The sequence below is a fragment of the Leptonychotes weddellii genome, chromosome 15 (assembly GCF_054177405.1).
Source record: "Leptonychotes weddellii isolate Sample4059 chromosome 15, ASM5417740v2, whole genome shotgun sequence".
Classification (NCBI taxonomy): Eukaryota; Metazoa; Chordata; class Mammalia; order Carnivora; family Phocidae; genus Leptonychotes; species Leptonychotes weddellii.
This window is the reverse complement of record NC_138383.1, coordinates 5,637,608-5,663,577: the sequence shown is the minus strand read 5'-3', so window position 1 is coordinate 5,663,577 and position 25,970 is coordinate 5,637,608. Positions and strand designations below refer to the sequence as shown.

The following is a 25,970-nucleotide window of genomic DNA, read 5'->3' as shown; positions in this document are numbered from 1 at the left end:
GGAGCAGGGAGCCCGATGTGGGACTCGATCCCAGGACCCTGGGACCATGACCTGAGCCGAAGGCAGACGCTTAACGACTGAGCCACCCAGGCGCCCTTCTAGTGCCTTTAAAATATAATTTAGGGACGCCTGGGTGGCTCAGTTGGTTAAGCGGCTGCCTTCGGCTCGGGTCATGATCCCAGGATCCTGCTCAGCGGGGAACCTGCTTCTCCCTCTGCCTGCTGCTCCCCCTGCTTGTACTCTCACTCTCTCTCTAGCAAATAAATAAATAAAATCTTAAAAAAATTAAAAAAAATATATATATATAATTTAGTTGATCAGGTTTCATTCACCCCTCTCCAGGAACCCCTACAAAATAAAGCAAACAACCTCATGCACCAGTGGGAGTCTCCTCGGGGTTCTTTAGTATTTTGGGGACCTATCTCTTCTTAAGATTTATTTGAGAAAGAGAGAGCATGCACTGAAGCTCGAGAGCAGGGGAGGAGCACAGGGAGAGGGACCAGCAAGCTCTACACCAAGCACAAAGCCCAATGCAGGGCTTGACCCACGACCCTGATTTCACGACCTGAGCCAAAACCAGGAGTCAGACGCTCAACCAGCTGCACCAACCAGGCGCCCTGGGGACCTTTCTTATATGATTATATTCTTTGTCCCAAACTGAACTGAACACTTTTCTTTTTTTTTACTTGAAGTAGGCTCCACACCCAGCATGGACCCAACACAGGGCTGGAACTCAAGACCCCGAGATCAAGACCTGAGCTGAGATCAAGAGTCAGACGCTTAACCTACTGAGCCCCCCAGGCGCCCTGAACTGAACACTTTTTACGAGCAAACACTGAACCCTCCTCCGCCTGGATCATCCCACAGTGTCCAACATGCACAGGGCTGTGTGTGGCTTTCCTATGTGTTTGGGGATCCCCAGGGACGGGCTGTGGGGGTTAATGCTGACCAATGGGCAGGTGAGGGGCAAGGCTCGGAGCTCTGTGCAGGGGGACAGCTCACCTGGCCAAAGGTGACTCGGGCCCGCTCAAACCCTCCGACCTGCAGCCGTTTCTTGAAGAGGTCCAGGGGGTATGTGAGGGTCTTGCTGAGGACTCCAGCTCCGCTGCCACAGAGCAGGTTTCTGAGGTTCTCTGAACCAAGTGGGATTGAGGGGGGAAATGAGGAAAAGTGCAATCGGGGGAAGACAAGCCTCCACCGTAAAACTAAGACCCACCAGCACCCTGAATCTCCGAGGAGAACCACACACGCTACTCTGGGTCGAATGGCAGTAAGGAGGGAATGGAAGGAGGAGCTTGCAGGCTCTGCGGTGTGACTCGGTTCAAGGCTTGGGAGGAGAATCAATGTTGACAGTGCCACTGCTGGGGTGGCAAGGGCTGAAAGGGTCTGCCAGCTGCTGGCTTGGTTGGTTTGGTTCGCAGTGCGACAGAGCAGGGTTCAGAGAACGGGATGTCCTAGCCTCTGACAGAAGGCCTTAGCTCCTACAAGGATCAGACAGAGATGCTCCGGCTTGGGGGAGGGGGACAGTGGAAACCCGGATTCTCTTCGTGTGAGGGCTTCTCACCGTTCTTCCTTCCCTCGGCGGGCAGGACCCACTTGTGCATGTGCTTCAAGGCGCTGTAAAAGGAGAACTGGAAGCCGGCGTAGGGGAAGATGGCGATCAAGGTGGGGTTCAAGCCTTTGTAGAAAACCAAGGGGCCTTCAGTCCGGTACATGGTCACCACGGCGTCTCGCAGGGTTTTATACACCTGGACGGCACACGGGCAGCTCAAGTGAGTGCGCGGGGCGGTCTGGCCCTGGATCGCAGCCCATCACGTGCACCTCCCCTCGGCCAAAATCCCAGCTGCCGGGAGCATGACTTCTTCTGCCCAGGGCACAAAGAAAATGCTGGACAAAAATCCTAAGGCGGGGTTTTCCAGCAACTCCCCTTCTAGCTATTTACAAGACCAGTATGTCCGCACAAGTGCACGAGAGTACATGTCCGAGGACAGTTGCCACCGAGTCCTGCGGAAGAGCAAAGACGCAGCGTCCGCCCTTGGGTGACTGGTTACATACATGATGACACACCCATTCCGGACACAGAGCAGCCATGGAAAGGGTATCGCGCCATCTACACAACAGATCGGGACTAATCCCCCAAACACAGAGCTGAATGAGCACAGTGAGAGGCTGAAGAGCGGGTTTAGTGCTTGTGGAGGAACAAACCATGAAGGGATTTACTACCCCCTCGCCCCCAGGGATACATGAGAAATGAGGAAGGGTGAGCGTGACCTCCATGGAGGGAAAGCCGGGGCAGGGGAAGATGGAGATTTACCATTTTACGCTATTTGGATTTTTTGCCAGGTGCATATATTTAACCTTTTGTAACCTGTCATCAGGTGATCTCCATGCAGGCAGACCACCGGGCATTGGTTTTTCTTAGTACCCTTCCCTTCGACGCATTCTTTGCAGTGGGCGCGGCGAGGCACCGCAATGACAAGGAAGCTGGGGGAGGCATGCTGCACCGAGAAGGGAGGATGCTGGCTACCTCCTCGCCTCTTGGCTCCCGGACGCTGGCAGCCACACTGAAGGATTTCACCCTGGGAACCTCCAAGAAAGGGCTAGGACTTGGAGAAAGGCCACTGGGCCACAAGCCCGCCACGCACCCACAGTCCCACTCTGCTTCCCTGTGCCCCCTTTAACACCAGGCTGGCAGCCAAGGGTCACCAGACATCTGAGGAAAGCCTTCATAAAAAATGGAGACCAGGGGTGCCTGGGTGGCTCAGTCGTTAAGCGTCTGCCTTCAGCTCAGGTCATGATCCCAGGGTCCTGGGATCGAGCCCCGCATCGGGCTCCCTGCTCTGCAGGAAGCCTGCTTCTCCCTCTTCTACTCCCCCTGCTTGTGTTCCCTCTCTCTCTATGTCTCTCTCTGTCAAATAAATAAATAAAATCTTAAAAAAAAATGGAGACCAGGGTGCCTGACTGGCTCAGTCACCAGTGCGTGTGACTCCTGATCTAAGGATCATGAGTTTGAGCCCCACAGTGGCTACAACAAACAAACAAAAAACAAAATCCAGAGACCAAAATGATCAATGGTGGGGGGGGCACAGAAATCATCTGGAAGGAAGAGACAGGATAGACAGAAGAAGGAAACCAAAGGAAACAGAGGCCAACTACAAAATTAGAACTGATATTCTCAGGCCAAAGAGAAGGCATCACCTCCGTGATAAAAGGAGTCAATTTAAAAAAGAGGTAAGGGGGCGCCTGGGTGGCTCAGTCACTGAGCGTCTGCCTTCGGCTCAGGTCATGATCCCAGGGTCCTGGGATCGAGGCCCACATCGGGCTCCCTGCTCGGCGGGAAGCCTGCTTCTCCCTCTCCCACTCCCCCTGCTTGTGTTCCTGCTCTTGCTATCTCTCTCTCTCTGTCAAATAAATAAATAAAATCTCTTAAAAAATAAAATAAATAAAATAAAATAAAAAAGAGGTAAGATTCAGAAAACAAGACAAACTCTTGTTTTGAGGGAAAAAATCTTTGTGAGTTTGGGTTAGGCAGATTTCCTTTTTTTTTTTTTTTTTTAAGATTGTATTTATTTATCTGAGAGACAGAGAGAGAGAGCAAGAGTGGGAGGGAGAGAGAATCTGAAGCAGACTCCACGCTGAGCACAGAGCCCTGTGCGGGGCTCAATCCCATAACTGCGAGATCATGACCTGATGCAATACCAACAGTTGGACACTTAACCCACTGAGCCACCCAGGCGCCCTTAAGCAAAGATTTCTTGGATAAAATACCAAAAGCAAAATGCATAAAAGAACAAATTGATAAATTAGGACTTTTTTGGGGCACCTGGGTGGCTCAGTCGGTGAAGCGTCTGCCTCCGGCTCAGGTCATGAACCCAGATTCCTGGGATCGAGCCCCGCGTCAGGCTCCCTGCTCAGCAGGGAGTCTGCTTCTCCCTCTGCCTCTGCCGCTCCCCCTGCTTGTGCTCTCTCTCTGACAAATAAATAAAATCTTTTTTTTTTTTAAGATTTTATTTATTTATTTGAGAGAGAGAGAGAATGAGAGACAGAGCGCATGAGAGAGAAGAGGGCAGAGGGGGAAGCAGACCCCCCGCTGAGCAGGGAGCCCGATACAGGACTCGATCCCGGGACTCCAGGATCATGACCTGAGCCGAAGGCAGTCGCTTAACCAACTGAGCCACCCAGGCGCCCCACAAATAAATAAAATCTTAAAAAAAGAAAATTAAAAACATCTGTTCTTCAAAAAACAGACTATAAGGACGTGAAGACAGCCACAGCCATGGACTCAGAAAAAATGTGTAAAACAAAAACAACAAACCACCAAAATGGGAAAACAATTTGAACAGATTGCTTCAGCAAAGAAGGTACACAGAGGGCAAATAAGCACATAAAAATACATTCAACATCTCTGTGGTAAAATCACGATGAGATACCACTATTCACATCTAGTAGAGTGGCTAAAATTTAAAAGAATAAAATAAAAATAGGGGCGCCTGGGTGGCTGAGTCAGTTAAGCGCCCAACTCTTGGTTTCGGCTCAGGTCATGACTTCAGGGTCATGAGACTGAGCCCTCCGTCAGGCTCCGTGCTCAGCGGGGAGTCTGCTTGGGATTCTTTCCCTCTGCCCCTCCTCCTGCTCACAGGCACACTCGTTCTCTCTCTCTCTCAAATAAATAAATAAACCTTTAGAAAAGAATAAAATTGTTGGTGGAACTAGAGGATATTATACTAAGCGAAATAAGTCAGTCAGAGAAAGACAATTATCATATGATTTCACTCATATGTGGAATTTGAGAAACAAGGCAGAGGACCATAGGGGAAGAGGGGGAAAAAAAATGAAGACGAAACCAGAGAGGGAGGCAAACCATAAGAGACTCTTTTTTTTTTTTTTTTAAGATTTTATTTATTTATTTGAGAGAGAGAGAACAAGAGACAGAGAGCATGAGAGGGAGGAGGGTCAGAGGGAGAAGCAGACCCCCCGCTGAGCAGGGAGCCCAATGTGGGACTCGATCCCGGGACTCCAGGATCATGACCTGAGCCGAAGGCAGTCGCCCAACCAACTGAGCCACCCAGGCGCCCCATAAGAGACTCTTAATCATAGGAAACAAACGGAGGGTTGCTGGAGGGGAGAGGGGTGGAGGGATGGGGTAACTGGGTGATGGACATTGGGGAGGGTATGTGCTGTAATGAGCACTGGGTATTATATAAGACTGATGAACCACAGACCTGTATGCCTGAGACAAATAATACATTATATGTTAATTAATTGAATTTAAATTGAAATAAAAAAATTTTTAAAAAGAATCAAATAAAACCAAAAACCAGATAATATGAAGTATTGTGAGGATAAGGAACAACTGGAAATGTTGGTGGGAATGCAAAACGGCACAGCCATGTAGGAAGCAGGTTGGCTTTTCCTCAAAATTAAACATTTTCACCGTACAACTCAGCAACCCCACGCCTAGGTATTCACCCAAGAGAAACAAAATGTTCACACAATAATCTGTATGTGAATGTTTGTAGTGGTTTTAGTCATAATCACCAAAAAACTGGAGAACAACCGTGACATCTCCCAATTAACAAATCATGGTAGGGCCACACGACAGAATACTATGCAGCAAGAAAAAGGAACCAACCACTCACACATGCGGCATGGATGAATCTCAAATGCAGACGCCAAGTGAAGGGTGCCTACTCAAACAACTACGTAAGACCTAATTCCCTATATCTGACATTCCGAAAAAGGCAGAAGACAGACCAGTGGTTAACAGAGGCTGGCAATGGAGAGGGACTGACTATAAAGGGGCAGGAAGACATTTAGGGGTGATGGAACTTTTGTTTTATATCTTGATTATAGTAGTGGTTATGTGCATTCATCAAAACTCAGAGGGGTGTCTGGGTGGCTCAGTTGGTTAAGCAACTGCCTTCGGCCCAGGTCATGATCCTGGAGTCCCAGGATCGAGTCCCGCATCGGGCTCCCTGCTCAGTGGGGAGTCTACTTTTCCCTCTGAGCCCCCACCCCATGTTATCTCATTCTCTTTCTCTCAAATAAATTAAAAAAAAAAAAAAAGTGTCTGACTTGGGCTTGGGTCATGATCTTGGGGCCCTGGGATGGAGCTCCATGTCAGGCTCCATGCTTAGCAGGGCCCGCTTGTCCCTCTGTCCCTTCCCCCACCCCCTCGACCCCACTCGTGCTCTCTCTCAAATAAATAAATTAAATTAAATCTTAAAAAAAAGTCAGAGGGGCACCTGCGTGGCTCAGTCGTTGAGTGTCTGCCTTTGGCTCGGGTCATGATCCCAGGGTCCTGGGATCGAGCCCCACATCGGGCTCCCTGATCAGCGGGAAGCCTGCTTCTCCCTCTCCCACTCCCCCTGCTTGTGTTCCCTCTCTCACTGTGTCTCTGTCAAATAAATGAATAAAATCTTTAAGGAAAAAAATTAGTTCCAGAAGTTTAAAAAAAAAAAAAGTCAGAGAGGTATATACTAAAGAGTGAATTTTACTACGTATGTAAGTGATGTTTCATTAAATTAGACTAAAGCAAACCAAAAAAGTGCTCTTAGGAATTAACATACATTAGCAAGCATTTTTAAAATTCAAAAGAGGGCCCCAAATGATAAAAGCAAGGAAACCTCCCAGAAAGTAGGACAGAAAGATAGAGAGCTAAACAATAGTAGAGAAAAGATAAGTCAACCAGAGGATAGACCCAGGATGTCTAATACCCAACTGACATGAATTACAGAAAGAAAAGAAAAAAATGGAAAATAGTAATTGTGAATAAATCATTCATGACCATTTTCTAGGCATGAGGAACAGGAGTGTTCAGACTAAAGGGTCCAGAAGTGCCCATCACAATGAATGAAAGAGACACAGACCAGTGCAAGTCACCGGTAAATCTCTAGAATGCCAGGAATCAAGAAGGGATCCTGAAAGTTCCCAAGGCAGGAGGGGTGATAGTTTCAGGAGGGGTGATAGTTTCATATAAAGGATCATTAATTGGAGTGGTTCTGGACTTCTCTACAGCAACACTGAGAGCTACCTAGAATTCTATACCCAAATCATGAGTCAAGTGTAAGTAGGCATTTTCTATCAAGGCTTCTCTAAAGAAGCTGTTATCTCTGGAAATCTCCACCAAAATGAGGGATTAATCAAGAAAAAGAAGACACAGGACCCAACAAGAGAATTCCTAACAGAACAGCTGGTAACAGTCCTAGAGCAAAGAGTCCATAACGATGCCAGAGGGTGAAGGCTGCTAGAGCTGGGGGCTCCAGGAGAGGCTCCCTAATAACGTGGGACTGATGTCCACAGGCTGACCCTATCAAGACTGTTTGAGGGTAACTTTTTTTTTTTTAAGATTTATTTGAGAGAGAGAGAAAGGGAGAGAGAACGAGTATGAGGATGGGCAGAGGGAGAGAGAGAGAGAGAAGGAGGCTCCCCACAGAGCAGGGAGCCCGATGTGGGGCTAGATCCCAAAACCCAGAGATCATGACCTGAGCCAAAGGCAGATGCTTAATGGTCTGAGCCACCCAGGCGACCTGAGCGTAACTTTGTGATAAGCATGCGAAAAGCTGTTAAATAAAATACAAGGCAATCACTAATTTCAGGTAAGACAAAGACAGAAAATGTAATCATAATGTATTTCAAGGCTCAGCAGTAACATTTACAAATCATAACAGCATAGACACCCAGTATTGATTTAGCCAAAGTCTATAAACTGGTCATACTGACATCAGAGGAAGCGCAAGCACACGTACGAGTTATGGTAGAAGAGGTAAACTCTCATCTTCCACAGTAGCTATTGATAGCTAATGTCTACAATTTAAAAATGAGAAAGAAAAAGAAAGAGAGAGAACTAGTAGTATAAGCATGTTACTAAGAATTAGGAAGTAAATAAGAGAAGAGCGAGCCACCAGTATTAAAAGTGCCTAGGTGGCTCAGTCGGTTAAGCAGCTGCCTTCGGCTCAGGTCATGATCTCAGGGTCCTGGGGTCGAGCCCCACATCAGGCTCCCTGCTCAGCGGGGTTTGCACTCCCCCTCTGTGCACGTTCTCTCTCTCTCTCAAATAAATAAAATCTTAAAAAAAAAAAAATCTTAAAAAAAAAAAGTGGTTGTGGGCGCCTGGGTGGCTCAGTCGTTAAGCGTCTGCCTTCGGCTCAGGTCATGATCCCAGGGTCCTGGGATCGAGCCCCACATCGGGCTCCCTCCTCGAGGGGAAGCCTGCTTCACCCTCTCCCACTCCCGCTGCTTGTGTTCCTGCTCTCGCTATTTCTGTCTCTGTCAAATAAATAAATAAAAAATCTTAAAAAAAAAAAAGTGGTTGCCTCTGGGGACTGGAATCGGGGTGGCTGTTAAGTGTTTCTTTGTTATAATTCATGCAGAACCACATGTCTTTTTAACTTTTATACACCTTATAGATCACTGATGAAAAATCACTTTAAAGATTTTATTTATTTAGAGACAGAGAGAGAGTGCACACAAGCAGGGGGAGGGACAGAGGGAAAGGGAGAAAGAATCTCAAGCAGCCTCCATTCTGAGGAACCCCGATGCAGGGCTTGATGCCATGACCCTGAGATCATGACCTGAGCCTAAACCAAGAGTTGGATGCTCAACCAACTGAGCCACCAGGCACCCCTAATCAAGAAACATTTTAAAGATTTTTATTTATTTATTTGAGACAGAGACAGCAACAGAGATAGTGAGAGAGAGAGCACAAGTGGGGAGGAGAGAGAGAAGCAGGCTCCTGCAAAGCAGGGAGCCCCGATGCGGGGCTTGATCCCAGGACGCCGGGATCATGACCTAAGCTGAAGGCAGATGCTTGACCGACTGAGCCACAGAGGCACCCCTAAGAAACATTTTAAAGGTGAGGACTGACACCACGGCTGCTACTGATCTACGAAAGGTGGAGGGTCTACAGCTTTTAAACAGATCTCTTTCACTCACTTTTACACACAGACGATTTCCTGATTATTCCAGAATCTAGAATCCATATCTCAGTCGTCTAAGCCAGAGAGATAATACGTTATTCTCTTTTCTCTTATACCTTTCCTTCTCACAGACCTCTTTTTAAAATTTATTATTGAAGTAGAATTGACATACAGTATTATATTAGTTTCAAATGTACCTTCTCATAGATTTTTTTTTTTTTTTTTTTTACTAAGGGCTGGGAAGTCATAGAAGAGGACTCCAGCAGCCCAGAGCAGAGAAGCTGATGGAGCACCACCACTCATTTTTTTTTTCATCCCAGCAGCCACCATGTTGCTGAAAGCTGTTTGTCTTCTCCAACTACAAACACCCTTCCCCCCCATCTCTCTGCTCAGTGCCCAGGGCCCCTCATCTCATTTCACCACCAGGAGAAAACTCTATTTCCCATTGAAGTGCCATACAGAAGGATCTAGCTCTCATGCCCCATTCGTTTGCTTACAGACTATTCCCAGGACACTCTGCCCTTCTAAACCAAAAAAGCCATCAGAATGTCTCCTAAACAAAAGGGCTCCACCAGCCCAGGATCCCCACCCCAGGCAACTGAACTGAACTGAAACCACAGTTATTCTAAAGCACATCAAATTCTTAAGCAGTGTCATTCCCAACAAAAATACTCTAAAGCAGAAGGGAGACAGAAAAATTACTCTTTCTTGGTTGAGCATGCACATGTGCGTACACACACACACACTGCTATTCTTATGTATGTCCAGGAAACAAAGATTATGGTGGGGAGGTCTATTTCAGGATTTAATCCCTCCCTTTCACTCAGTAAGTTCTTCCTGGAATCTGACTCAATTATCCCATTTCCTCTATCCATTCTTTGTGGAAACCAAAAACACTCTCACAATAACCCAGAAATATGATCTCCAGTCTCACTCTCCCGGATGCCTTTACTGTCCAACCTACTGTTCATTACTTGTTCTGTTTCCCACCCGTAGGTTCCGTCTCCCTCGTGAGGCTGCGAGCGCCTGGCATGGTGCTCAGCAGTTACAGGTCTTACAGATGGACCGACGGAGGGGATGCAGACCCCAGCATGCCTGGGGGTTTTGTTCCCTCTAAAGAAAAGAGCCCCAACTCGTGGAACACCTTCTGTTACGCGGGCACCGCTTCTCTGGCCCGGCCACTCACCTTGGGCTCACCCTGAGCTGCAAAGCGAGTGCGCAGCACGTCCACGGGATGCACGGCCAGGGTGGCGGCGCTGGCGGACAGGCCTCCACACACAAAGTGCACTGAGAAGTCGCGGGCATCGTACGTGGTGGCTTTGTGCACCAGCTCGGTCAGCAGTTCAAACGACAGAAACTACAAGAGCACGTGACAAAGTAATTGACAAACACCCCCCCAAATACACCACCACGACCCAGGTGGGGCCCAGTTCTATGGACGAGGGAATACTCTCCTTGAGCAGGCACAGAATATAATGAACATGTAACTCTGTGCAAAGTGCAGACGGCATTTTATACTCTATTTGAGTAGAGCCAAATACCCAGAGGGTTAAGAAAATAGAGGGGAGGGGCGCCTGAGTGGCTCAGTCTGTTAAGCATCTGCCTTCAGGGATCGAGCCCCACGTCGGGCTCCCTGCTCAGTGGAGAGTCTGCTTCTCCTTCTCCCTCTGCCTGCCTCTCTGCCTACTTGTGCTCTCTGTCAAATAAATAAATAAAATCTTAAAAAATAATAATAATAAAATAAAATAAAATAGAGGGGAAATTTTTATATCAGAAAGCTGTACTCAGGGGCGCCTGGGCGGCTCAGGCAGTTAAGCACCTGCCTTTGGCTCAGGTCACGATCCCAGGGTCTTGGGATCGAGTCCCGCATTGGGCTCCCTGCTCAGCGGGAAGCCTGCTTCTCCCTCATCCTGCTGCTCCCCCTGCTTGTGCTGTCTATCAACTGAATAAATAAAATCTAAGAGGGAAGAGAGGGAAGGGAGGGACAGAGGGAGGGAGAGAGAGAGACAGAGAGAGAGAAAGAAAAGAAAAGAAAAGTTAAGTTCTACTCATTAGCTGCATGTCCCCGGAGCCGGGAGGGGAGAGCCGCTGTGGATCGGGGCAGGCCCCCCTTCAGGACAGCCAGTGACAGCAGTGTTTCACAGACACTCGCTCGGGACAATTCCACGTGCTCCATACTGTACAGTACAAAGCCCCCGCCGCGGAGCTCTTCTGCGGGCAGCTCGAGACAGCTGGCGTCCCGCGAGCACGCGGCGGCCGCGGAGGGCTGGCCACACAGGCGCTTCAACCCATGAGCGCCTGACCCGAGCCATCGCCGGGCCGTCACAGGACAGGCAGGCAGGGGCCACTCTGGCTCCAGCCGTCCGGGTGGGAATCCTGACCCTGCCGGCTTTCGAGCTGGTGCCTTTGGCTGGGCTCACTACCTAGGCTCTCCGCCTCATCTTGTCAGTAACACGGGAGCGACAACAGAGCCTCCGCCGGGGGACCGCGGTGAGGGAACACACGCCAAGTGCCTGCCGCGGGGCCCGGCTCACCCCGAGCACCGCACCCCGGCCGGCAACTGCCGCGGCGTCGGCGTCCGCACCACCCACCAGGAAACCGAGTGGTGCCGGGGCGCCGGGGGGCTCAGTCGGTTCTGCGTCCGACTCTTGGCTGGAGCTCGGGTCACGATCTTGGGATCGTGGCATCGAACCCTGAGTCGGGCTCCGCGCTCAGCGGGGAGTCTGCTTGTCCCTCTCCCTTTGCTCTTCCCCCTGCTTTCGCACAGGCTCTCTCGCTCGCTCTCAAATAAATAAATAAATAAAATCTTCAAAAAAAAAAAAAAAAAGGAGAAATCAACCGGCGCTGAGCGGCATGAACATGCGAAACAAAGTTAAGGAGCCTGCATTCTCATCCTGGTCCCACCACCTCCAGGCTGTGTGGCCTTTGGCAGCTCACTTCCCCTTCTCTGTGACCCACGAAACACCTGTTCTACCTTCCTCACAATGCTGCTGGGAGTTCAGAGGAAGTACAGATGTAAAAATGCTATTCTGAAAAATGAAAGCATTTGTATCACCATTTGCCAAGCCCACTGGGGGCATGACGTCAGGACAGTCTTCTCGGGACAACATCTAATTAATATTCAGTTGGGGCTAAGTCCCCACGGTGGGGGGACGCATGGAAGGGAATGCCCATATGGTACAGCTTGGTCTAACTCTGTCTTCATTTTCAGACTTCGAGCTTCATGTAGTTCCCCAGTTAAGACGAGTAGAAGTGTGGTGATCATCTCCCACAGGCCCCACCTTCCCTGTGCTCCCCTGTTGAGCAACACGAACCCAGAGCCCTGGCCCATTCCCCTGCCATCTACCTGGACAGCTCCATAGCCCATAGAGAGAAGCTGCGCTGGGACGTGTCCTTTCCAGAATGCTGTGGGGCCTTCCTCCTGCAAAATCTGTCTCCCAGCCTGTAGGATCCCATGGTATTTTGCAGCAGGGTCGCTGCGAGACAAGCGCTCAATCTGAAGCTAGGAATCAAAATCGAAAAGGTCAGGACAACAGGGACAGGTGTGGGGTGAGAAGGAGAAATTTTGGAAAATGTAACAAGGGCAGCAAAGCGCTTCTCCTTGACAAAACTCCAAGATCTGGAAACTGCTTTAACAAGAAGGAGAGAACTTGTCCTCCAGCCCATTACATGGGGAAAAAAGGGGGAAAGGGCACCTGGAAACGGATCTTGATGACATCCAAGGGGCTGATCATCACCCGCGTGACAAGTCCAGACACAGACCCAGCCACAGCCACCTCAAAACTGGAGATATTCCTGCCATCAGCTTTGGGGTCATAGCCAACCATCCTTGCCGCTGGCCCATACAACGTCCATCAGTTTCAATCTAAAAGGAAGAGACATGGAGTTAACACCAGAGCAAGTTCTTAGGGTCTCTGCTCACAACCACCTCCTCAGAGCAGCCCTCCCTGACCACCCCATCTAAAACAGCACCCACATCCCCTTTTATCCCCTTGCCCTGCTTTATTCTTCTGCATAGCATTAATATACTGGACATTTACTCTGGACATCTGTTTCTTGCCACTTTCCCCCACTAGAATGCGAACTTGTGAAAACACGGCCTTGCTCTCATTTGCCCATCCCTTTATTTCCAGTGCCTGGAACAGAGCCCAGCGTGGTGAGTGCTCACATTTGTTGACTGAATGAACCAACAGCCTTGGTAGGAAATCGTTCACTTCCAGAGATCAGCTTGCTTTCCAAGACACCTGGTTTTATGGCAAACTCCTGCCTGAGGTAAAGTCCCAGTGTGGGAGCAGAGCCCACTGCAGCTGAGCACCGAGGGCGACGTCCGACATGCAGGCTCCAGGAGCACTCCATGGGATTCCCCAACAAGCCCACATGATCCAAAGGAAGAACCCAGCAACTCCTGGGCCCTCCTGCATCCCCTCCCCACTGTTTGCACACCTCAGGCCCAGCTGCAGCCATGGAGCCGTGCTATGCTTTGAAACGATGTTCCCTGGCCCACCTGATCCCCACCGACCTCTTCAACCTCACTCTGGACCTCTCTTCAGCCACTTCAACTACGGTGGGCTCTGCTCCTGACCAGTTCCCAGAAAACAATGCTTGAGGTCCTATCTGCCAACCTTAATTCTGCACCTACTATTCCCCATGTCTGAAATGCAGGGGCTCTCCCTCCCCCCCAACTCCCTACCCCCCCGCCCCATATATCCCACTCACTCTTCCCCAGGCTAGCCCCTCCCATGCACCAGGGCTCAGCTAAAGAGCACCTCCCCTCCAGGGGTCATCCTTATGTCCTCTCTAGCATTCACAGCACTTGCTCCTGGTTGGGAACCACTGTTCTAGAGAAACACTACCATGGATGTGTAAAATGTCATGGATTATGTCACTGTTTGTGAGACTGGATTATCACACAAATGCTTATCAATAGAGGGATGGATAAATACACTAAGTCATATCCAAGCAATGGAATCCTATGCAGCCATTAAAAAGAACAAGCCAGAGCGATACACACACTTGAAAAGATGTCCACAATACACTGAAACGTGGGAAAAACGTTTCAGGAACAGTATGTCTAGCATAACCCCATTTTTGCACAAGAAAAACAGTAATATCTATATACACTCCATACGGTAGTAGAAAGCACAGGGGAAAAGTCTGTTATCAGCACACACACCGACAAGTTGGTAAAATTACCTCTGGGGAAAGGGTTGGCAACTAAAGCATCCCAAAACAACTAAAACTAAATATAAAATGATTTTAGAAGGGGCCGCAGAGTTAACCTACTTCTTGGATACCAATAGTAACAGGAAAGTCAGTGCCCACACAGGGCCAAGTTCCACCCCACCACCGATTCTTTTTTCCTCTGGAATTCTGTCTGCACCACTCCCTCAGCCCCAAACTCACTTTCTGAAAGTACAAAAGTAGTGCTCCAAGCCATCCTTAAAATTAACAAGGCACTTCTACATGGCTATACCAGCAAAGTATTCTAAAACCACAGCGCCTGAGTGGCTGAGCGGCAGACTCTCCGACTCCCGCTCAGGTCATGATCTCAGGGTCATGAAATCGAGCCCCACAACGGGCTCTGTGCTCGTGGAGGAGTCTGCTTGAGATTCTCTCTCTCCCTCTGCCCCTCCCCCTCCTGCTCGCATGCGAACTCTCTCTCTCCCTCTTAATAAACAAGATCTTAAAAAAAAAAAAAAAGTCTGATGGTATGAAACCTCCCCACCCCTGCCAGGAATGTGCCCATTTCTCAGCAGCTTCCTCCTCCACACTCTCAAAGGAGGACACCTGGCCTTTTCCGTCGACTTCTCTGTGACATTAACTCAAGCTGCTTCTCTCCAGGCACTTGTGAGAAGCAGCTTAACCATGGGGCAGGTGACTGAGAGGCAAAGCCTCTCCAGAGGCCACCCGGGAACGGCTGAGGTCACACTGAGCAGGGTGGGTGCCCTGCCATCAGGGAGGGAATGAGACGTTTCTATAAATAAGCAGATCTGCCTAGCTGGACATATCAATAGGCCTGAGTTCAAATTCTGCCTCTCCCTAATATCCTGGGAGGCTTATTTAACCTGGGTTCCTCTCTCTCTTCTGGAAAATGGGAATGATGTCTGCCTTGCCTAGCCCAGACTGCTGGGATGATCATGCAAGACACCATATGTGGCAAGCTTTGTAAAAAAGGTAAAAGTCTAATATACATGAAAGGGCTGGTTAAATATAGTTCCATAGTTACCTTACTTCTTCCACTTGTTCTAATTTCCTTCTTGTACCAGTAAGCCTTGTAGTAACCTAAAGAGACAAAATAAAAATGAAGTATGACTGTATATGCATGATATACAGAACATCTAGAGATGCGGACCCTGGAGTGAGTAGCAGGGTGGGCGGGGTGTGGGAGAGAGTTTGCCTACGCCATCCCCCTTCTCTTACTGCGGAAACCCTTGGCGTTGGGCTACGAGCGGTGAGCTCGCGTGCCCGTGTGCCCATGTGTTCAGCTGGGGGGTCCCCGCAGACGTCCCCGCGTGTGGACACACGTGTCCAGCTGTGCCTCGGGGCGTTTTCCCCCCAAGTCCGAGAAGACGCCCGCGAAGCAGGCACCCACGTGTATGGGTGTCCCGAATGTGTGCGAGGTTTTGCGCCCTGCGTCCCTGAAGATGCTTCTCAGGTCAGGCGTGACACGTGCGCGTACAGACCCTGCCCCCACGTGAGTACCGGCGCATGGGTGCGACCCCAGTCCCCGAGCGCACGGCGAGGAAGGAGAAGGTAGAGGTCACTCACCCGGCACGAAGGGCGCGGCCCGACTCCGCGCGGGCTTCTCTTCCTACCTCCTCATGCAGCAGCAAAACTAATTGCGCCCGGCAGTAACTGACGGGCTCCCGGACCAATCACCGTGCAGCTTCCGACAGGGGCTGGACCAATAGTTGTATAGTCATAGATGGGCAACACCTCTTGCAAGGCGTCACTGGGTAATGTAGTCCACCGCTACTAAGGCTGTCCCCGTGGTAGGCGCAGAGCCTTCTGGGAGATGTAGTCTCACTGCGGGCGCGTGCGCGAATGTTATTCACGCGTGGGAGGGTGGCGCGTCCCGAAGTACGGGTGTGGCCCTTGGGAGGTCGCAGCGCTAAGTGGCGTGTGGCTTCTATCCTCCTTCGAGCGGAGGGAAGGTTGGGTGCGGTGAATTTGACCTGCTTTCCTCAAAACCCTCGTAGTCCCAGAACCCCGATAATCTAAACTTGGGAAAGATGGCGGGAAGTTCAGCTAAAGCCTGGAGGACTTGGGAGAGAGAGTAGATGGGTTTTTGGGAAACCAGGAAGAGGACGGCAAAAATGTAGAAGTTTTGTTTCCCCCTAGGGTTTATTATGCATAATTTCTCATTATAAAAATAATATAAAAATACATTACAGACGCTACAGAAAATGTAGAAACGAAGGGGGAAATGACTCATCCTATCGCTCTCACGCCAAGTAGCATCAGTGTTTTGCAGGACAGTATTTCTTCCTGATTTTTTAATTGCATTTTTCTCATTAGTGCAATCACTTTGACACACAATTTTATTATTTTTTTATGATTTTATTTTTTTATTTGACAGAGAAAGACAGCGAGAGAGGGAACACAAGCAGGGGGAGTGGGAGAGGGAGAAGCAGGCTCCCCGCTGAGCAGGGAGCCAGATGCGGGGCTTGATCCCAGGACCCTGAGGTCATGACCTGAGCCGAAGGCAGACGCTTAACGACTGAGCCACCTAGGTGCCCCTGACACACAATTTTAAAACATCATTCCCCCCAACATGATTTTGAAGTAAATACCAGACATCATATGATTTCACCAGTTAACATTTCAGAATGTATCCTTAAAGGACAAGCATTCCCCTTTTAAAGCATATGCCCCAAACTATCATCCCGCCCCCCAAAAATTAACAATGATTTTCCTAATACCATCAAATATTGAATTAGTGCTTACATTTCCCTGGTTGGCCTATAAATGTCATTTTTTAAAGTTTGTCTAATTGAGATCCAGACTATATATTGCAACTGGTTAATATATCTCAAGTCTTTTCAAATCTATGGTTTCCCTCTTCTTTTTTTTTGCTTGCAAGTTCTTTCATGTTCTTCTCATTTATTTTCCTTTCTTTCTCTCTTTATTTGTTTTTTAAGAAAGTAGGTGGTTTGTCCTGTTGAGTTTTCCCCAGGCTGGATCTTGCTGGTGGCATCTGCATGGAATTGTTTTAACATCTTCCTCTGCCTCCTGTGTTCTCTGCATACTGGTAGTTAGATCTAAGGGGTCTCATCAGATCAGGTTTGATTTTTTTTTTTAAGATTTTATTTATTTGACAGAGACATAGCGAGAGAGGGAACATGAGCAGGGGGAGTGGGAGAGGGAGAAGCAGGCTTCCCGCTGAGCAGGAAGCCCGATGTGGGGCTCGATCCCAGGACCCCGGGACCACGACCCAAGCTGAAGGCAGATGCTTAACCGACTGAGCCACCCAGGCACCCCTGATTTTTTTTTAAACAAGATTACTTATGTGGAATTGTGTACCTCCATAAGGAGAATCACAATGAGTGCTCATGTCTCATTTTGTGGTGTTTGCAGCCATTAATATTATTGCATTGATTAGGGGCTATAAATGGTGACATCACTTCACCATTTATGCTGGAATACCTGTAAGAGGAACATCCCTTCATTGATTAATTGATTACATGAGGTACATGTCATAGAAGAAAGGCAGGATAAACTTGTGACTATTTTTAGCAGTTTTCAAAATAATTAATTGGTTCCCTAGTATATTCCAAAGGTTATTGATCAATGAGATTTTTTATTGTTATTATCATTATGACCACAAAATATTTTACTTATTTTGTTTTAATTTTATTTATTTTTAATTTTTTAAAAATAAGTTCTACGCCCAACATGAGGCTTGAACTCACAATCCTGAGATCAGGAGTTGCATGCTCTGTGGACTGAGCCAGCCAGGTGCCAACATAAAACATATTTTATATCTATCATTATGAACACATGGATTTAAACTATTTGTTCTCAGGGCATGTGGCTGGCTCAGTTGATAGAACATGCGTCTCTTGATCTTGGGGTTGTGAGTTCAAGCCCCATGTTGGGTGTAGAGTTCCTTAAAAAAATAAAATTGGGGTGCCTGGGTGGCTCAGTAAGTTAAGCGTCTGCCTTTGGCTCAGGCCATGATCCTGGGATTCTGGGATTGAGCCCCGTGTTGGGCTCCTTGCTCAGTGGGGAGTCTGCTTCTCCTTCTCCCTCTGCCCCTCCCATTGCTCATGCTCTCTATCTCTCTCATATAAATAAATAAGATCTGGGGTGCTGCTCCCTCCCATGGCTCACTCGTTAGGCGTCTGCCTTCGGCTCAGGTCATGATCTCAGGGTCCTGGGATTGAGCCCCGCGTCGGGCTCCCTGTTCAGTGGGAAGCCTGCTTCTCCCTCTCCCACTCCCCCTGCTTGTGTTCCCTCTCTCTCTGTCAAATAAATAAATAGAATCTTGAAAAAAATTTTTTAAAAATAAGTAAGATCTTGTAAAAAATAAAGGGGCACCTGAGTGGCTCAGTCGGTTAAGTGTCTGTCTTTGGCTCAGGTCATGATCCCAGAGTCCTGGGATTGAGTCCCTGCTCAGCGGGGAGCCTGCTTCTCCCTCTTCCTCTGCCTGCCATTCCCCCTGCTTGTGCTCTCTCTCTCTCTGTCAAATAAATAAAATCTTTAAGAAAATAAAATAAAATAATTAAACCTATTTGTTCTCTTTCAATCCATTCTAGTTAGTATCCTAAATGACACTTACATTTCCCATTTTTGGCTAGTGGTGCCTGTTCAAGTTGGCACCTGAATCCTTTTGACAAAATGACTAGCCTTCTCACTTTCTGGTGTAACAAGATATTCTAGGCTCATCACAATTTTAAAACAGCTTTATTGAGGTATAATTGACACACAACTGATAACATGTATTCAAAGTGAACAATTTTATGGGTTTTTTTTAAAGATTTTATTTATTTATTTGACACAGAGAGACACAGCAAGAGAGGGAACACGAGCAGGGGGAGTGGGAGACAGAGAAGCAGGCTTCCCACGGAACAGGGAGCCCGATGTGGGGCTCGATCCCAGGACACTGGGATCGTGACCTCAGCCGAAGGCAGACGCTTAACGACTGAGCCACCCAGGCGCCCCAACAATTTTATGTTTTGATGTGTGGTGCACGTTGCCACATAATAATGAACATATGCCCGTGGCTCCAAAAGATTCCTCATCCTCCTTTACCATCCCACCTTCTTCTTCCCTCTTTCCCAGGCAATCAGTGATCTGCTTTCTGTCATTGTAGGTTACTTTGCATTTTATAGAATTTTATATACATGGAATTATACATGATGTTCTTTTTGTCTGGCTCCTTTCCCTCAGCATAATTATCTTGAGATTCCTCCATGTAGTGTGTATCATGAGTTGATTCCTTTTTCTTGCTAAGTAGTATTCCACTGGATGGATAGACAACAATTTGTTTATCCATTCACCTGTGGATGAATATTTCGGTTGCTTCCAGTTCAGGGCTATTACAAATAAAGCTGCTGCAAATATTCATTCCTAAGTCTTTGTATGGACATCTGCATTAATTTCTCTTGGGTATAGACCTTGGAGTGGAATGACTGGATCATAGGGTCAGTGTATGTTTAACTCTTTAAGATACTGCCAAACCTTTCCAAAGTGATTGTACTGTTTCACCTCCCTGCCTGCAGAATGACATTTCTAGTTCCTCCACATCCTTGGTGAGGTCATTCTTTATGTTTAATCTATCCATTTTAACAGATATGTAGTAATATCTCATTGTGGTTTTAATTTGCATTTCCCTAGTGACTAAGGTTGAGTATCTTTTTGTGTGCTTACTTGCTATCCTTATATCTTCTTGGTGAAGAATTTGCTCAAATCTTTTGCCCATTTTTAATTGGATTGCTTTGTTTCTTATTGTTGAAATTTGGGAGTTTTCTGTTTTCTGGATCTAAGCCCTTATCATTATATATGTAGCTTATCTTTATTTATGTGGCTTGTGTTTTCACTCATGTCTTTCAAAGAGCAGAAGTTCTTAATTTTATCTATTTCTCTATTTTTTAAAGATTTTATTTATTTATTTGACAGAGAGAGAGACAGTGAGAGAGGGAACACAAGCAGAGGGGAGTGGGAGAGGGAGAAGCAGGCTTCCCGCTGAGCAGGGAGCCCTATGCAGGGCTCGATCCCAGGACCCTGGGATCACGACCCCAGCCGAAGGCAGATGCCCATCGACTGAGCCACTCAGGCGCCCCAGAAGTTCTTAATTTTAATGAAGTCCAGTTTATTGATTTTTTTTTTCTTTATGGATCATGCTTTTGATATCATACCTAAGAGTTCCTTGCCTAGCCAAAGGCCATAAAGATTTCTCTCCTACGTTTTCTAATAACAAATTTTATAGTTTTAGGTTTTACATCTAGGTCTCTGATCCATTTGGGGGTTTTTTGTTGTTGTTGTTGTTTTTAAGGTAAGCTCTAGGCCCAACATGGGGCTTGAACTCATGACCCCAGGATCAAGAGTCACAAGCAAGATGTCTGGGTGACTCAAATGAAAGAATGTGTGACTCCTGATCTCAGGGTCATGGGTTTTTGTGGGGTTTTTTTTAAGATTTTATTTATTTATCAGAGAGAGAGAGACAGAGGCAGGCAGAGGGAGAAGCAGACTCCTTGCTCAGCAAGGAGCTGGATGTGGGACTCGATCCCAGGACCCTGGAATCATAACCTGAGCCGAAGGCAGACGCTTAACTGACTGAGCCACCCAGGCGTCCCAGGGTCATGGGTTTGAGCCCCACATTGGGTGTAGAGATTACTAAAAAAATAAATAAACTTAAAAAAGAGTTGCATGCTGTACCAACTGAGCCAGCCAGGCATCCCTGGGTTCATTTTTGTGTATGTGTGAGATATGCATTGAAATTTTCTTCCTTTTTTTTTTTGCATTTGGATATTTCATTTTTTCAGCACCTAGAAGTCACTATTTTTTTTTAAATATTTATTTATTTATTTATTTGAGAGAGAGAGCACGGGAAGGGGGAGGGTCAGAGGGAGAAGCAGACTCCCTGCTGAGCAGGGAGCCCGATGCCGGACCCGATCCCAGGACTCCAGGATCATGACCTGAGCTGAAGGCAGTCGCCTAACCAACTGAGCCACCCAGGCACCCCTAGAAGTCACTATTTTTGTTGAAAAGTCTATTCTTTTTCCCCTGAATTGCCTTTTGCACTTTTGTTGAAAATCAGTTATTGATACGTGCACATTTTGACTTCTGCTTCTCTTCATTCAGCATAAGTGCTGATAAGCATTGTCCACATGAGCGAAGGATAGTTAAAAATGTTAAGGTGGGGGCGCCTGGGTGGCTCACTTGGTTAAGTGTGTGACTCTTGACTTCGTTCGACTCTTGATTTCGGCTCAGGTCTTGATCTCACGTTCGTGAGTTCAAGCCCCGCGTTGAGCCTGCTTAGGGAAAAAAAATGTTAAGGTGGCCCACAGTGGACAGAACCAGGTACAGAAATTTGACTTTCTGTCCTTCTTGAAAATGTCCCCCACTTTGTCCTCACTCATCTGCTCTGTCTCTTTGCTTGGGCATTGCCTTATTTCCCCAAGAAACTCAGCCTCTGTGTTGTATCTCTATTTTCATCAGTTTTGTGGACTGACTGCTACCTCTCCCACACTATCTCCTCAGCTTGAGAGATCTTTGGTTCTATTTTGTTCTGGACTAGAACAAGCCCACATTTTATTTTTATTTATTTATTTATTTTTAAAGATTTTATTTATTTATTTGACAGAGAGACACAGTGAGAGAGGGAACACAAGCAGGGGGAGTGGGAGAGGGAGAAGCAGGCTTCCTGCGGAGCAGGGAGCCTGATGCGGGGCTCTATCCCAAGACCCTGGGATCAAGACCTGAGCTGAAGGCAAACGCTTAACCGACTGAGCCACCCAGGCACCCCACATTTTAGAAGAGACCTCCCGATGGTCACTCCACAGCTAAGCCAGCAGGACTTTGGCTAGTGGCTAATCGTGGAGTGAGTGAGACTCATGGAACGACAGATCATGAGAACTGGAAAGACTCATGGATATCACTTAGTCCTGCCACGGCCCAGAGGGGCTAGTCCATGTGCCCAAGGTCCTTCGAGGTCAGATGGCAAATTCCTGGCCCAGCTGAAATGAGATCCATGGCAGGTGCCAGTTTTCCTGGGCTTCCACCTTGGCTCCAGTTTTTGCATATTTAAAATCTGGTCATTTCATTTTCAGTTAAATATACTAAGTAAGTCCTATCATGTGAAAAGAGAAACCAGAGAAAAACGTTTCCCGTCAGCTTGGGGAAGTGAATCCTTCTGTAACCTCATCAAAAATTTACCCTAAAGAGACCTATTAAAAGCTTCTTTGGACTTCCCCTGCCTCCTCAGAGGAAGTAAATACCTCATTGGCCTTGACCAAATAGAGTTGGTATTTATCAGCTGCCTCACCGATAATCTTTTCAATCACAGGTGAAAGAGTCTCTTACTGCCCGAGGGGGCTGGTCAGCCATGCCGTCTGGAAGAGCCTGAGAGCCAGGAGGTGACTTGCTCTGGTTCTGTGGCAAAGCACTCCTTTCTCTGGGCTGCAGGTTCTCCACCTATGAAGATGGAGTCTTTGGACTAAGGGTGTCCAGGCTTTGCTGCCTCTATCCCTCCAAAGGCCTAAAATATCTGCATTTTTAGTGGGCATCCAAGGGTTCTCAACTTCAGCTAATCGTCTGGGATGCTTATGTCCCCCTCCATAGGGACACTCATCCCGATCAAGCAGGTCTAGCATGTGGGCCCAGGAATAAGCATTTTGGTTGGTGGCCCATATTTGGATGGACATTGAATTAGGGGTACACATCTTAGCTGATCATCCTAGGCTCCCCTTGTTTCTTTCTTCTTTCTTATGACTCAGGATGAGATGAAGCACTTCTATGTCCCATCATTTTTTTCCATCAACTATTTATTGAGGGTCTGCATGGCTAGACACTGTTTTAGATGCTAGGGATATAGCAATGAACAAATCCGAATTTCTTCCCTTTTGGAGATGACTTTCTTTCACTTAGAAATATGTATCTAAAGTAAAAAAAAAAAAAAAGAAATATGTATCTAAGGTCCCTTCATCTCTCTCTGTGGCGTGATAGCTCACTTCTTTTTAGCACTTAAGTAATTGTCCACTGTCTGGATGTATCACACATTCACCTACTGGGAAGGACATCTTGGTTGCTTCCACATTTCAGTGATTATGAATAAAGCTTCTGGAAATATCTGCATGTGGGTTTTTGAGTGCATGTAAGTTGCCATCATTTTTACATGCTTATTTTTTAAACTTTGGGGCTGTTAAGTTTGAGAAAATCATGAAAAAGCAACAACTGTTAAGAGGGTTCTGGAGGAAGCTCTGACAGCGTACATGGGGCCAAAGATAGAGACATGTCTGATCCAGTTCCCTTTTCTGTCCTTTCAGATTTACTCAGCAAATGACTCAAACACCAGTATACTAACCAAAGGGTGAGGGGAAAAAAAAAAAAAGCCAAGAAAGAAAGAGGATTCACTGTCCAGTAACTTTCAAGAGCTGATTTCTTATGCATTTCAACTTTCTTCTGCTGCTCTTCTCAGCAGAGCCAAACGTCAAGAGGCTATCAGGAATGTCAATGTCAGCCCAAAGAGAAAGCTTTCCAAGTTTGCTGGAGGGGTCTCTGGGCTTCCGGCTTTCTGGTTTTCAGCATTTGGTTCTCTCTGACAAGATCATCCACCTTCGTGGGTGACAACACCTCACCTGTCACCCATTTCTGAGCTCCCCTGAGAAGGTGTTTCCTGGGGTATCCGTGGGAAGCCAGTCTTCACCCACCAGCCGGTGCTCAGAGGGAGAGTGTGTGCAGCTCTATCACGAAGGAAGGGCTGGCGTGCCCCTCTTCTTCCCCCACGACTTCCGACCCCACCAGACTCAAGGATGACTGCTTCTGGGAACGTCACACTTGGATGTAAAGTTGACAATAAAAAGATGAACAACCCGATAAGCAAATTAGGCATGAGAGTTGAACAGACATTTCATAAAGAAAGATACGAATGGGTAATAAGCAAGCAAATAAGCACTCAACATCATTAGCCAAAAGGAAGTGCAAATTAAAACTGTAATGAAATACCACCACACATCCACCAGAATGGCTGAAATTTAAAAGACTGATGACACCAAACGTTAGCAAAGCTGTGGAGCAACAGGAACTCCCACACAGTGCTGGTATGATTATGAAATGGTACAAACACATGAGAAGAGGTCAGGCAGTTTCTTATTAAGTTAAACATCTATACACCTGTGACCAACAATCCCACTTCTAGGTTTATCCAAGAGAAATGAAAACATGTTTACAAAAAGATTGTGTAAGAATGTTCAGTGCAGCCCAGACTGGAAAGCTCTGAGATGTCCATCAACAGAATGCATAGGATGTAATCCATCCACACCATGGACTGCTATTTGGTGATAAAGGGGAAAGAATGATACACACCACAAGACGCATGTCTCAAAAACACCCATGTCGGGAAGCCTGGGTGGCTCAGTCGGTTAAGCCTCTGCCTTCAGCTCAGGTCATGATCCCGGGGTCCTGGGATAGAGTCCCATGTCGGGCTCCCTGCTCAGAGGGGAGCCTGCTGCTCCCCCTGCTTGTGCTCTCTCTCTCTCTGACAAATAAATAAATTCTTTAAAAAAAAACAAAAAAAGCACCCATGTCTTTTGTTACATTCTGCTCTATTCATCCAAACCTTCTGAGAGCAGAATTAGGTTATCCAGAGCTTGGAGTGGAAGAAGAAGAAGTGGTAAGATAGAAACCATAGTGGAAACCCGAACAGTCCTGATCCTGTAAGAGAAAATCATGTAATCCTGCCCCTAAGCCTCCAGCCTCGGCAGTAACCATTCCTCTGCAATGCCCTGCCCTTGATCTGGTGGGCATGGTTGCTCCTTCTAGAATTCAACATCCTTTGTTTATATGTGTGTGTGTGTAATTTGCCATTTCAACCATTTTTTTAAAGATTTTATTTTTAAGTAATCTCTACACCCAACATGGGGCTTGAATTCACAACCCTGAGATCAAGACTCACATGCTCTACCGACTAAGCCAGACAGGCTCCCCATTTTCAACTTTTTTTTTTTTTAAAGATTTTATTTATTTATTTGACAGAGAGAGACACAGTGAGAGCAGGATCACAAGCAGGGGGAGAGGGAGAGGGAGAAGCAGGCTTCCCGCCGAGCAGGGAGCCCGATGTGGGACTCGATCCCAGGACCCTGAGATCATGACCTGAGCCGAAGGCAGACGCTTAACGACTGAGCCACCCAGGCGCCCCTCAACTTTTTTTTTTTTTAAAGATTTTATTTATTTATTTGACAGAGAGAGACAGGAATCGCAGAAACACAAGCAGGGGGAGTGGGAGAGGGAGAAGCAGGCTTCCCTTGAAAACATTCTGCTAAGTGAAAGAAACCAGACACAAAAGGACAAATATGGTATGGTTCTACCTACATGAAGTATCTAGAATAGGTAAATCCATAGATATGGAAAGTAGATTAGGGGTTCCCAAGGGCCAGCAGGAAGAGGGAATTATTGTGTAATGGATACAGAGTTTCTGTTTGGAGTGATGACAAACATTTTAGAAATAGTGATGGTTGGGGCGCCTGGGTGGCTCAGTTGGTTAAGCGACTGCCTTCGGCTCAGGTCATGATCCTAGGGTCCTGGGATCGAGTCCCACATCGGGCTCCCAGCTCAGCGGGGAGCCTGCTTCTCCCTCTGACCCTCTCCTCTCTCATGCTGTTTCTCTCTCGCTCGCTCTCTAATAAATAAATAAAATCTTTAAAAAAAAAAAAAAGAAATAGTGATGGTTGGGGTGCCTGGGTGGCTCAGTCGTTAAGCGTCTGCCTTCAGCTCAGGTCATGATCCCGGGGTCCTGGGATCGAGCCCCACATCGGGCTCCTGCTCAGCAGGGAGCCTGCTTCTCCCTCTCCCACTCCCCCTGCTTGTGTTCCCTCTCTCGCTGTGTCTCTC

General features: G+C 47.3%; 1 protein-coding gene and 1 long non-coding RNA gene across 5 annotated transcripts in view; one reads left to right on the top strand and one right to left on the bottom strand.

The window, feature by feature from the left end:
• Positions 1 to 15,793, bottom strand: part of SLC25A19 (solute carrier family 25 member 19) — an 18,731-nt gene extending 2,938 nt beyond the window's left edge. Inside the window, exons 1-7 of one of the 4 annotated variants that reach the window (XM_006728058.3) lie at positions 15,687 to 15,793; positions 15,145 to 15,200; positions 12,614 to 12,783; positions 12,265 to 12,420; positions 10,105 to 10,275; positions 1,565 to 1,748; positions 1,003 to 1,133 (exon numbers count right to left, since the gene is read on the bottom strand). In XM_006728058.3, coding sequence (XP_006728121.1) covers positions 1,003 to 1,133; positions 1,565 to 1,748; positions 10,105 to 10,275; positions 12,265 to 12,420; positions 12,614 to 12,745 — 774 coding nt within the window. In that variant the 5' untranslated portion in view covers positions 12,746 to 12,783; positions 15,145 to 15,200; positions 15,687 to 15,793. The remainder of the gene's footprint in view (positions 1 to 1,002; positions 1,134 to 1,564; positions 1,749 to 10,104; positions 10,276 to 12,264; positions 12,421 to 12,613; positions 12,784 to 15,144; positions 15,201 to 15,686) is intronic. The other 3 variants (XM_081804532.1, XM_081804533.1, XM_031037397.2) reach the window with 3 other exon arrangements.
• LOC145717281 (uncharacterized) lies at positions 15,340 to 25,970 on the top strand. The gene is made up of 3 exons (XR_014140393.1): positions 15,340 to 15,612; positions 23,408 to 24,525; positions 25,856 to 25,970. It is a non-coding gene; the product is annotated as an uncharacterized LOC145717281 (long non-coding RNA).